At 36.6% G+C, this 14,612-nt stretch overlaps 1 protein-coding gene across 2 annotated transcripts in view; it reads right to left on the reverse strand.

Moving 5' to 3' along the window:
• DESI2 (desumoylating isopeptidase 2) overlaps positions 1-14,612 on the reverse strand; it is a 60,461-nt gene that overhangs the window by 23,700 nt on the left and 22,149 nt on the right. For both annotated transcript variants that reach the window (XM_054457937.2, XM_054457954.2), the window contains exon 2: positions 2,504-2,576. In XM_054457937.2, coding sequence (XP_054313912.1) covers positions 2,504-2,576 — 73 coding nt within the window. The remainder of the gene's footprint in view (positions 1-2,503; positions 2,577-14,612) is intronic.

Genomic DNA, 14,612 nt, shown 5'->3' on the forward strand with positions numbered 1-14,612 from the left:
AGTATGTATCACATAAAATTTAACCAGAATGCTGAATTAGCTTTAATAATTGAGGACAACAGTGACACCATCTAAATATTTTTCAGTTTATAAAATGCTTTCACAAATATCTCACTTAGCTATTACTCGTATAAACAGTTGTCACAAAAGACCCAAAACTCAAATAACAGAAGACACTCAAAGATATTCTTGACTGCCATATTTCCCTTTCTTATAATGGCAAAAAGAGAGTGACTAACACACACAGGTAAATACAGTTCTCTCTGCGTGTCTATATCATGCCAATCTAGGTAGGTGGTAATTTCAGTGTTTTGCCACTTTCTAAATTAAAGTGATCTAATTTCAAACACAATCTTACTGGAGAAACTGTCAAGTAACAGTGAGTTTCATGGTTTCTGGGATAAAGACTATTGGTTTACCTTTGAGTAGGGTGGAACATTACCAAACCTAAAACACTACTCAATTCTCTTCATTTAAGAAAAAAATAAACTGCCAAATTAACACACATACCCATCCACCCTCCCATCCAATCTCCACGGCAAGTCTTTTATCTAGGATAAGCTATTTTTTGACTGTACATCCAATACAAAATGTACATCAGATACAAACTATGGAGAACAAAATAGAGAATTTTAGATAAAAAATTCCTGTAATTTTCTGTTATTTCACTTAGATATTTTAGTGGCTAAGTCTTAGTAGACAAATTTAAAGAATTCCAAACCATGCTTAAATCAACTTCATCACTTTAAAAATATATCTTAAAAGATCTTAGAACAAAGCACAGGAAAGAACAGGCAGATACTGAATTTACTTCTAATTCAGACCTGTCCAAAAAAAGCAAAGATATAGTTTGAGAAATAAAGTGGCTATTTTGAAATATAATTTTTAAAGTTTTTTAGTGACAAAATTTTACAAAATATTGTAGATTATCAGGTTGGAAAGGATAAGATTATATTTGGATTCTTAACTTTCTCAATTATAGTAAGGAAAGTCACAGACCCATTCTTTTATTTAAAAAGCAATCACTAATTTTCAGGAATATATTAATATTTGATTCTAGCTTTACTAAATTTACATGAACATGTTTTGAAACATGTTTCTAATTATTACTAAATCATTTTATGAAGGGGAGCAATGATTAGGCAGATAATAGAGCCATGGACTAGCATACAAGAACATTTGGGTTCAAATTTTAGTTAATTATTAGCATTATGACTTCCAGCAGGTTTGGGCCTCAGTTTCTTCAGCTGAAAAATGGAGAAGATGCCACCTGCCCTTACCTAACCCACCATGATCATGTGGTTCAAAACTTGATGGCATTTTAAAAACGGTAACACATCATACAAATTCAAGAAATACACATGCAAATTTGGCAAAAGCCAAACCAACCAAGAGTAACCCCACAGACTATGATCCCACCCACAGCAATACTCCCAAGCATGAAACTTTCAGCAAGAACCCCTCAGTATTTCCTGGGATTATTTGGTAGATGCAGACTTTCAAGTAAAATAGAGCTTAAATGGCGGATTTTTATAGCCAATATTTAATATGCTAAACTGTACCTGGAAGCAGGTAAAATGGAATATAAAAAAGAGTATAACCACCATACTGACACATTTAAGTAAATGAGTCTTTTCTTTATATTGGTTAAAACTGGTGTATAGTGTTCAGGGGTAACCCTGAGTAAACTGCAATAATATATTCTTAAGAGGTCACAAAGACTGCCTAGCTGAAGCGAACAAAGGCATTTCTGCTATAGGGTTAGTTTGTAATTCAAAATGATACATTGAATGAAATCAGCAATGTGATCTGTCTTACGCAGACCATTACTATTAGTTACAACTTGATCAGGGGTAGATTATCTTGCATCAAGAGTAGGAATTAGAACAGTGGAAAAAAACTGTTGAAAACACAGCTGCTTGGTTTGAGTGACTCCTGACATGTTTATCCTAATAAAGGGTAATAAGGAGAATGAAAAGGGCTGAGTTAATGACAAAGGGCATGATTAGATGTAATCATGGCAGGATTTGCAAGACGTATAGGTCTACAAAACAAATTTATTACTGAAATTCCCTCAGGAAATTGGTATTTCAAGTCTGACAGTTTCTAGCACCAACCTTTCCAACCAAAATTATTGTTTTTATCATGCTATTTTCGAAGTGCAAGGTTTCTTAGGAGCTCCAATATATATGAGAACAAAACAAACTGTGTTTATGACAATCACAAAAGGAAAATATTTTTTAAAACATAGTATTTAGAATAAAAGATAAAGTGAATGAAGCGAAGTATACTCTTGTATTTTGAGTACTTTCTCCCCAAACACATTCTACTTTGGGCATTTTTCCAAAACGCAGTATAAATGAATATGGGGAGATTTTCTTCTATTTTCTGTAATAACATATGGAAGTGGTTAAAAAAAGAGAAAGACCTATAGTTATGATTTTGCAACTCTTTTAAAGTACAAAATCTTCAGAGAGTATATTTAGAATGTGTGTACACGTACCTCTGCCATAGACTTCAATTCCTGAATGAAAAACTCCAATTCCAATGGATGAGGTATATTCGTTCATCCAATACTAAGAAAAAAAGAAAGAAAAGATTCAGAATACCTGTTCATTTACAACTCAACTCCACACTACAGAAGTGACTACTCCCCAAATCTTTCACTCTGAAACTCCCATGATAATGATCCAGTGGTCCTATCTCTGTGCCTCTGTGCCTTTGCCTGTACCACATCTGGAATGCCTTCCGGGGTCAAAATGATTGTCGCAATTTGAGTATAAGCACATTATCTAAGGCTTCTAGGGCAAGCAATACAATTAAAAGCTTGATCGGTTTGTGGGGCGGGGGGGAGAGATTATATAAGAGCTCTGCTGTGACTTACACACACACATACTAACACACACACACACACACACACAGAGTGTGCTTTCCTATCTATTTTTCTCTTATCCTAAGCTTTTCTTCTTATTCTTTGGTGAGCTCCCTGAAAGCAGAAATATTTTATTCTTTTTCAACAAACATTTACGGCATGTATCATGTGTCCTGATTCAGCTCAAAGTTTGCTAATGCTAATAATATAGGAATAAATAATGCACAAAGGTTAGAACAACATTCTTACTTCTCACCATTAGCATGAACAAAACCTCCCAGAAAAGGTAATGTCTGAACCGAGTCTTTAGGAACAAATCAGATTTCCCAGTAAGAAAACTGGGCCATGGGGCCCATGGGGATGGACAGAAATGCCAGGAAGAGGGAAGAGGACGTACATTGCTTATATGATAAGAAATTACAGGAAATGACTGTGAAAGGGGTTAAAAAGGTGAAGTGGAGGGGGGTTAAACCGAGAAAAAGGTAAATGAGTTAAGAGCTCACTAAACAAACACTTCGGTAACACTCAAAAGTATTACAAACCTATTGGATTTCTCCCAGGTTAGGGGACAGATAATTTATCTTTAATCGTTCTAGGTTGATTCAAGTCTTAACCTTGGCTCCAGACCCCCAGCCAGTCTTTCCCAGACCTACACACATTCTCATGCATTGCTAGAAGAAGCATAAATGAACAAGTCAGTTGTGTTTTTTTCTAAAATGTACCTGGGGCAGAGGGTAGATAAAAATAAAATGTACCTGGAAGAAGAATTAAGCAATCATAAATAAATATATGAAAAAGAACAAGGAATTTTCCCATCTAGAAATTGAAATATTCATTAAAACAACATGGCACTGTTGCAGGAACAGATCCTGGTACAGACCCTTGTATATATAAGAATTTGATATTATGATAAAGGAGATATTAACATTAATAACAAAGTATGAATTACTAAAAACATGTTGACAAAATTGATTATGCACAAATTTCATGTATCTAAAAATTCTAGTGTGTCTAAAAATAACTATATATGGATAGAAGGAAATAGAGTTTAAAAAATTTTAGGTGGGAAAAGACAACCTAAGTAAAGCAAAATCCTAGAATTTATAGAGGAAAATATCAACAGATATTCTACATAAAAATGTACAACTTTTTATTTTATAGAACTACATAAAAACAAAATAAAAAGATAAACAACACACAAGAAGAGAGAATCTGTGTGGATATAACAAAGATTCATATGAGAATATAAGTATCCCTCTCGATCTGAATTTTTTCAGTTCCTGATTTTGGAGAGCCAGAATTTGGATGGCAAGTTAGGAAATGAAGGATACATTTTTTTATGTGAATCAATTTGATTTTGGAAGGAGAGTAGTAAGATTACATACAGTAAGGATTCTTCAAAACATTTACCCAAATCTATTTAATCCCGGAGTTTGGGCAGCTAAAGTTCAGATATGAGTATACTTGTAAATAAAAGCTCCATTAAAAAAAAATGAAATTAGTGGCCAAAAAACCTGAACTAACAATCTCAGTAGCAAACAGAAAAATACTAATTAAAACAATGACGTACCATCCTTCTTTTATCCATCAGATTGGCAAATATGAAAAATACTGCTAATACTGGGTGTTGGGAAGGGTGTGAAGAAGACACTGCACAACTGAAAATCAATGAAAGTGACTTAACCATTTCACCTTCTGGAATCTATTCTATAGAAATACTAGTACATATGCAAAGGCGTGTCCCAGGATATTAACTGTAGTTGTCTACAATACTGAAAAACTGAAGTCTAAATATCAATAGAGAAATGGCTAATTATGGTACATTCATATTATAAACTATCAATCAGAAAAAGAATAAGGTTGACTTGGGAAAATTAGCTGAGTTTTTTTTTAAAAAAGAAAAAAGAATGAGGTAACTCGATAGATATTTAAAAACCACATAAAATAAAAAGATCAAGTCATAATATATTATGTGTAGCATGATCACATTTTTGAAAAATAAGTTAGCCTGAGGATATACTTACATGTTAAGTATGGGATGACAAAATCAAACGACCACCAACTGCAACAAAAGAAAGGTCTGAAGCACCTGGGTTCAACTGTTAACAATTTGGGGGAGAGGAGTACATGTGGCTAAGGTGGGAGTGGAGGACTATAATGCAATACTTTCAGTTTTAGCTCCATACATTCAGGATTGTTTGTTTTTCTAAATTTGATAAAGAGTATTACTTTTATAGTTAAAAATGTTATTTTAAAGTAAAATGCTATTATCTTAGTTTAACAGGTTTTTATTTGAATCTTTATAATATAGTAAGAGAATAGGTTGCACATATAAAAAATCATAAGCATAAGACTATTAACTGCAGTATTATTTATGTTAGTAAAATGTTGACAACAGCCTAAGTGTTCATTTATAGGGTCCTAGTTACATAAACTATGATATATCTATATAATGGAATATTCTTTAACCAAAAAAAGAGGGGAAGGGCTCAGTGTGGTGGCTCACATCTGTAACCCCAGTACTTTGGGAGGTTGAGGCGGGAGGACAGCTTGAGGCCAGGAGTTCAAGACCCCCCTGGGCAACACAAGGAGACCCAATCTCTTAAAAAAAAAAAAAAAATTAGCCAGGTACCTGTGGTCCTAGCTACTTGGGAGGCTGAGGTGGGAGAACTGAGCCCATGAGTTCGAGGTTGCAGTGAGCTATGATCACACCACTGCACTCCAGCCAGGGGAGCAAAGTGAGACCCTGTCTCTAAAAAAAAAATTCAAAAAGTGTTGGGGGAGGGGTGATGCTCTTGAGGAACTAAGAGGAAGAGGAAGTAATTTCCAGGATATATTTGTTAGGGAAACAAAAGCAAGTTGCAAAATAATATATGGCAAAAGCCTGGGTGCGGTGGCTCACGCCTGTAATCCCAGCACTTTGGGAGGCTGAGGCGGGTGGATCACAAGGTCAGGAGATCAAGATGATCCTGGCTAACATAGTGAAACCCTGTCTCTACTAAAAATACAAAAAATTAGCCGGGCGTGATGGCGGGCGCCTGTAGTCCCAGCTACTCAGGAGGCTGAGACAGGAGAATGGCGTGAACCTGGGAGGCGGAGCTTGCAGTGAGCCGAGATCACGCCACTGCACTCCAGCCTGGGCGACAGAGCGAGACTCTGTCTCAAAGAAAAAATAATAATATATGGCAAAGACTTAGACTCCTGAACCTTCTCCAAGGCCCGTGTGTACATGTACTTGTAAAATCAGGTTTTAGCAAAGAATCTTGCTAATTCAGTTCAGCAAGAACCCCCAACCCTTGCTATCTGATCACCTCCATATCTGGTCAGGTTCCTCATCCTCCACCATCCCCCTGGTGATGTCGGATTACCCTGGCATATCTTCACTAGGAAATGTGTTAGGTTGGTTTAGCCAGAAACCCCCTGATCCCTAATGTTTCCTTTTAGAAATTTTCCATCCATTGACCCTCCACTCTGCTCCCTGGCTGCAAATTCCCACTTGCCCATGCTGTGTTTGGAGTTGAACACAGTCTCTCCACTCCACTGCAAAATCCCATTGCCATGGCCCCTCTACCTATCACAATGGTCTTGAAAAGAGTTTGCCTTACTATGCTTTAACGAATATCACTGTTTTTTTTTTTTTGACAGTACACTATATACAACATGCTTTTGTATGAGAATGTATCTACATCTTACAGCCAGCAAACAACTCCTGCAGACCAAATCTGGCCCCCCACCTGTCTTTGCAAATAACGTTTTATTGGAACACAGCCACGCTCATCTGTTTGCAAATTGTCTATGTGGCTTTTATGCCACAATGGCAGAGCTGAGTGTGATAGATAACCAAAATATTCACTACCTGGTTATTTACAGAAAAAGTTTGTGTAAGATCCCTGTCATATGCAGTATCTATTATTTGCAAAAAAGAAAAAGAAGAAAAAACCAGAAAATCATGAAAATAGTTACCTACCAGAGGTGGATGAAACGGAAAGAGATAGGAGACTTCCTCGGATATCTTTTCATATATAGTTTTGAGATTTGAATGACGTAAATGTTTTTCACAAAGTTAAACTTTAAAACAGAAAAAGAAGTGAGAAGTGAAGCCAGCCAGACTTCCTGGGTCAGGTGGGGACTTGGAGAACTTTTCTGTCTAGCTAGAGAATTGTAAATGCACCAATCAGCACACTGTAAAAACGCACGAATCAGTGCTCTGTAAAAAACAGACCAATCAGCACTCTGTAAAATGGACCAATCAGTGGGATGTGAGTGTGGCCAAATAAGGGAATAAAACCTGGCCACCCAAGCCAGCAGCCGCAACCTGCTCAGGTCCCCTTCCACGCTGTGGAAACTTTGTTCTTTCGCTCTTCCAGTAAACCTTGCTGCTGCTCACTCTTTGGGTCCGCACTACCTTTATGAGCTGTAACACTCACCACAAGGGTCTGCGGCTTCATTTCAGAAGTCAGCGAGACCACGAACCCACTGGAAGGAAGAAACTTTGGACACATCTGAACATCTGAAGGAACAAACTCCAGACACACCATCTTTAAGAACTTAACACTCACCGCGAGGGTCCGTGGCTTCATTCTTGAAGTCAGTGAGACCAAGAACCCACTGGAAGGAACCAATTCTGGAAACAGAAGTACACCCCAAAACTGAAGTCAAACAAAAACAAATGAACCTAGTTGTGTATCAAATTGATAATCACACAGAAAATAAAAAAGAAATTAACTTCTGAATATAGTATTCTGTCTATATACCCTTACTGAGATATATACTAAGGACAAAATGAAGTGCAAAGAAATCTCAAACAGAGACGTGTTGTTCATAGCGGTACTGGTGTAATTCCAAAACTATTTGTATGTACTACAGGATGTGTATGTAGCAAGAGGTGGGCAGCTGTGGATGCAAGAGATCTAGGTTGTGTGTTCCTTATGAGAATCTAACAAATGCCTGATGATCTGAGGTGGAACAGTTTCATCTTGAAACCATCCTCCCTCCTCCGCCCCAGGTCCATGGCAAAATTGTCTTCCACGAAACTAGTCCCTGATGCCAAAAAGGTTGGGGACTGCTATGCTCTAGTACAGAACAAGTGAGTACATATACTGATGGTGGGAACCAGAGTTGTCAAGGTAGTAGAGGCGGATAAAAACACGGAAGAGGAAATGGAATGGAAGAAGCCCGTGGTACTGGATTGTAACAAGAGGCATCTGTATAAACTCATAAAGAATATATATTATTACCCAGCTTGCCCACTGAAGGAGAAGCAATGAACATACTGTCCAGATCTTGGTTTCTCTTCCTAAAAGGAATCAGGACTCTGGAGAAATGGTTGATTCCAAGTTAGGGCAAAAACGTGTAAGGTCAGAATTGCTCAAAGAATGATGGCCACATGTCAAGATTATAGAGAAGCTGGCCTAAAGCAGTTTTCATTAGTCAACTCTGGTAAAAGATGAACATCAAAAAGAATAATGATAATGGACTATAGCATATTGAATAAAAAGACTATCTCAGAGTCCATGGTAATACTTAAAAAAAAAAAAAAAAGTAAAAGGAGGAAAGCTCTTTTTTTAATAGAAGAAAGCCAGCTAGTACAAGTAGACAAAAGGGCAATATTCGGCAATCACCATTTTGTTGCCACCAGTTGAGTCAGACAAAGATCATGGATGATAAAACCATTAGAAGAAAGGCTGTTTAAGAATGATATACACATTGTCTTAAAGTATCACCTCCTTCTCCCCTGCCATTTCTCCCCATTTTTTGCACCAATGTCACTTGCCTACCCCCACTATTTTTCCTAAATAACAAAGAAAAAAGATACCTTTGGAATGGAAAAATATGGTGTATATCACCTTATCAATACTAAGTGATTGAACTGAGCATCGTTAATAGTTGGACCAATTGATATTATGTGCCTTTGGACGTGATGAAATACAAAAGCTACATTTGCTTTGTTAGTTTTCCTGTCAAATGTGTTAAACCAGAAGACAACCATAAGGAAAAATCAGGTAAGTCTAGACTATGAGACACTCTACAAGAAAACTGGCCTAGTCTTTTTTTTTTTTTTTTTTTTTTTTGAGACAGGGTTTGGCTCTGTTGCCCAGGCTGTAGTGCAGTGGCCTGATCTCGGTTCACGGCAGGCAGGGCTCAAGCCATTCTCCTACCTCAGTTTCCTGAGTAGCTGGGACTCCAGGCGCATGCCACCATGCCCAGCTATTTTTATACAGACAGGGTTTCATCACGTTGTCCAGGCTGGTCTCGAACTCCTAGGCTCAAGCAATCCACCTGCCTTGGCCTCCCAAAGTGCTGGGGTTACAGACATGAGCCACTGTGCCTGGCCATGGATGGCTTGGTTTTTAAAAAAATATCAGTGATAGCAAAGTCAAAAGAAGGCAGAGGAAGGGTGGGCTACTCTTATGGCAATTAAATGAAGTGAATGAACCTTGACTGGATCCTAGATTTTTTGTTAAAAAAAAAAAAAAAGGCTAAAAAGAACCATTATTGGAACAATTGGGGAAAACATGACTATAGACTACATATTCAATAATACTACATCAATTAAAAACTTCTTGGGTGTGGTGATAACAGTACTATGGTTAGGTAGAAAATGTCTTTTTTTTTTTTTTTTTTGAGATAGAGTCTCTCACTCTGTCACCCAGGCTGGAGTGCAGTGGCGCGATCTGGGCTCACTGCAACCTCCACCTCCCAGGTTCGAGCGATTCTTGTGCCTCAGCCATGCAAGGGGGATTACAGGCTTGTGCTGACATACCTGGATAATTTTTGTATTTTTAGTAGAGATGGGGTTTTGGCATGTTGACCAGATTGGTCTCAAACTCCTGGCCTCAGGTGATCCACCACGCCAAGCCAGAAAATGTCTTCTTGGGAAATACATACTAAAGTATTTAGGGATGAATTGCTATGTTTGTGACTTACTTTCTATGTGATCTGTGTGTGACAGAGTGTAGGACGGGTGTGAGAGAAAGTAAATGTAGCAAAAGGTTAAAAACTGGTACATCTGAATGAAGGGTATATACAGATTGTACTCTTCCTTAAACTTTTTGGGAAGGTTTAAAAAATTTCACAATAAAAAATGTGGGGGAACTAAAGAGAATAATCTAGTCCTTGCCTCCTTACAAGAGATGCATTTCTAAGTTTCTTGCTATCCTCCTACTTTCTCCCCCTTTTCACAGAAAAAGACCAGCCTGGGCAACATGGTGAAACCCCATTTCTACAAAATACAAAAAATTAGCTGGGAGTGGTGGTGCATGCCTGTAGTCCCAGCTACCCAGGAGGCTGACATGGAAGGATTGATTACCTGAGCCCAGGAGGTCGAGGCTTCAGTGAGCTGTGACTGTGCCACTGCACTCCAGCCTGAGCGACTGAGTGAGACCCTGTCTCAAAAAAAAAAAGAAAAAAAAAAGAAAAAAAGAGAAAAAGAGTGGAAAATACTGCAAGGTATCATGCTAGTTCACATAAAAATTTTGTTAGGCTTTCTCCAAGTAGTGGTTTCCTTGGCAGCCAACTTCTAGGACTTAAATTGCCTTTTCCAGTTGAGAAATCCCATTGTTTATACAGTTTGCAACCAATAATTTGGTCTGTATACTGCTGATTTCCTTAATGACAGCACCAAAAGGTTTTTGTTCCAGATGCAGGCGGCTCTATTTTAAAGTGGGCTATTCTCTTTTTGCAGCATAGCTTCTTTTTAAAAATATAGAATATTTTCCAAAAAGAGATGTATACATAATGGTTTGGCTACAATAATCAAAAGGTTTTAAATGCTTAGTAAATGGAACATTTCCATTTTATGTTCAATATCACTTAATTTTAACAATCTCTTCAGCTGAGCAGTAAATAGCCTTCTGAAACTGATTTATTGTAAATTTCCATAACAGGAACCCAAATGTTTTATTAAAAAATGGGAAAGATATTCATGAAAAAGAATTATACCCAAATGTTGACTTTTGGTAAAGAATTAGGATGAGAATGAACTTATCAGAGTGGGCATCCTAAACTCAGAAATCTTTTATTCTCTGCCTTTTCACAAATGAAAATAATTTCTTCTATGCTTGGGGATTCCATGCTTAGAACTCCTATATGTTGCCTGAGTACTATACTTCTTCAGTCTGAAATTTCCTTGTATTCAAGATTTTACATTCTAAAAAATAAAGGTATATTTTGACACATTTTGTAAAGGGGAAAACTGTAAAAGGAAACTTAAAAGCAAGAGAAATATTCCACCCAAAAATTTGGTCAGTAGTTTGGAATTCACTATAATGAGATGTGGCCTAAATAAAGTTTCTAAAGGAATGCTGAGATAGTACAATGAAAATGAGTATCTGCTTGCTTTGCAAGTGGTAGTGTTACCTCCACTCTCAGATAGAAAGTTGAACAATCAGGTCAAGTGTTCCTGCTCAAGATTATACAAAGCCCACAGGTTGCTAGGAAAATGATTTCTAAACCTAGAGATATATTCCTTTGGACAGTATTAAACAGTCTAAGTCCACCCCTCACTCCTAACATCATCATCATTATTACTGTTATTTTTTAGAGACAGGGTCTCACTCTGTCGCCTAGGCCGGAGTGCAGTGGTATGATCATAGCTCACTGCCTCCTCAAACCCCTGGGCTGAAGCAATCCTCCTAACTCAGCCTCCTGAGAAACTGAGACTAGAGGCATGCACCACCATGCCAGGCTAATTTTTTAACTTTTATTTTTGTGGATGCAGGGTCTCGCTATGTTGCCTCAAGCAATCTTCCCACCTTGGCCTCCACAAGTGCTGGGATTACAGGTGTGAGCCGTGCCCAGTACTGTGCCCAGACTCATTATTGTTATTTTTTTGAAGGCTCTGTTTCAATACTCTGTGCAAGGCAAAAATTAATGTTGATGTTGCTTATTCATTGTTAGCAATAATAATGATGAACTCAGTAGTTCTTTGTTTTTCACATTTCCTTGTATTTTCTATCCTTAGAAAGGCCCCCCAGAAGTTGAAGAGTTAATTTCTTTGTAAAGTTAAAGTGGCGATCTATTTACTGGTTAGAAATCTGTGAAGAGACATCTCTACTGACCTAATGGAAATGAAAAGGATTACAAGGAAGACTAAGAACAACTGTATGCCAACAAATTATATAACTGAGATGAAATGGACAAATTCACAAGCTACCAAAACTGACTCAAGAAGATACAGAAAATCTAAATAACCTCTAATGAGAAAAGAATGAACTAGTAATTTAAACACTACCCACGAAGAAAAGCCCAGGACCAGGGGACTTCACTGGCAAATTCTACTAAATTAAACAAGAATCAATACCAATTCTTCAGAAGCTCTTCCAAAATACAGAAGAAAGGGGAACACTTCCCAACTCATTCTATGAGGCCAGATAAACCTGATACCAAAACAAAGACATCACAAGAAACAGAGACTAATATCTACTATGAAAACAGACTCAAGGATTATATAACATGATCCAGTGGGATTTATCCCTGGAATGGAAGGTGGGCTTAATCTTAAAAAAAAAAAAAAAAAAAATTAATGTAATATACCATATAAAGGACAAAATCCCCATGATAATCCCAATAGACAAAGCATGACAAAATCCAATACCCTTTCATGATATATATATAAAATATATAATATATATTTTATACAATATATAAAATATATATAATATATATTTTATACAATATATAAAATATATATAATATATATTTTATACAATATATAAAATATATATAATATATATTTTATACAATATATAAAATATATATAATATATATTTTATACAATATATAAAATATACATTATATAATATATATTTTATACAATATATAAAATATACATTGTATATTATATATTTTAAAAATCTATTCAATAAACTAGGAATAGACGGAAATTTCCCTAAGCTGATAAAGAACATCTATGAAAAATCTCACAGCTAATATCATACTTAATGGTGAAAGACTGAATGCTTTCCCTTTAAAATAAAAAATAAGAGTGTCTGCTGTTGCCACTTCTATTAAACACTGTGCTGGAGATTCCAGCCAGGGCAATTACTGAAGAAGGAAAAATTAAAGGCATTCAAACTGGAAAAAAAGTAAAATTATCTCATTTTGCAGATGATATGATATTGTATACAGGAAAATCATAAGGAATTCACTAAAAATTACTAAAACTAATAGATAAGTTAAAAACATTGCAGGGTACAAGATCAATATATAAAAATCAATAGTAGGCCGGGCGCGGTGGCTCACACCTGTAATCCCAGCACTTTGGGAGGCTGAGGTGGGTGGATCATGAGGTCAGGAGATTGAGACCACCCTGGCTAGCACGGTGAAACCCTGTCTCTACTGAAAATACAAAAAATTAGCCGGGTGTGGTGGCAGGCACCTGTAGTCTCAGCTGCTCGGGAGGCTGAGGCAGGAGAATGGCCTGAACCTGGGAGATGGAGCTTGCAGTGAGCTGAGATCGCGCCACTGCACTCCAGCCTGGGAGACAGAGCAAGACTCTGTCTCAAAAAAAATCGATTGTATTTCTATACACTAGCAATAAGCAATCAAAAAATGAAATTAAAAAAACAATTCCATTTACAGTTACATAAAAAATAAACTTTTGGATACACTGAAGAAGTTCATAACTTGTATCTGAAAACTACAAAACATTATTGAAAGAAATTAAAGAAGACCTAAATAAATGGAAAGACATTCCACGCTCGTGAACTGGAAGATTTAATATTGTTATTATTGGAGAGGATGGTAATACTCTCCAAGTTGACCTGAAGATTCACTGCCATTCTTGTCAAAATCTCAGCTGCCATTTTTTGTAGAAATTGACAAATTTAAAAATTCATATGGAAATTCAAGAGACCTAGAATAGCTAAAACAATCTTGAAAAAGTTATAGGACTCAGACTTCCTGATTTCAACATTTAGCACAGAGCTACAGTAATCAAGACAGTGTATTACTGGCATAAAGAGAGACATACAGATCAATGAAACAGAATTCAGAGTTCAGAAATAAGCCCCTATATTTAGGGCCAACTGATCTTTAACAAAGGTGCCAAGACAATTCAGTGGGAAAAGAAGAGTCTTCAACAAATAGAACTGAGACAACTGGATATCCACATGCAAATGAATGAAGCTGGTGTTCTACCTCATGCCATATATAAAAATTAATTAAATGGATCAAAGACCTAAATGCAAGAGCTTAAATTATAAACTCTTGGAAGAGAAGATAAGCATATCTTCATGATCTTGGATTACGCAATGGCTTCATAGATATGACACCAAAAGCAAAAGCAACAAAAGAAAAAAATTGATGAAAGCAGAATTTAAAACTTTAGTGCTTTGAAGAACACTATCAAGAAAGTGAAAAGGCAAACCATAGCCTGGGAGAAAATTCTGGCAAGTCATATACCTGACAAGGGATTTATATGTAGAATACACATAAGAACTCTTAGAACTCAACGAGACACATAACCGACTAAAAAATGGGCAAAGGATCTAAAAAAAAGTATTTCTTCTAAGAAGATATGCAAATTAAAACCACCACTATCTATCACGTCACACCTACTCAGATGACTATAATCAAAAAGACAGATAATAACAAGTGTTAGGATGTGGAGAAATTACAACTCTAATACATTACTGGTGGGAATGTATCATGGTACAGCTGCCTTGGAAAACAGTTTGGCAGTTCCTCCAAAAGTTAAACCTAAAGTTACTATATGACCTAGCAAGTTTCTTCCTAGGCA

This window comes from Pongo pygmaeus, chromosome 1 (genome assembly GCF_028885625.2).
Source record: "Pongo pygmaeus isolate AG05252 chromosome 1, NHGRI_mPonPyg2-v2.0_pri, whole genome shotgun sequence".
Lineage (NCBI taxonomy): Eukaryota > Metazoa > Chordata > Mammalia > Primates > Hominidae > Pongo > Pongo pygmaeus.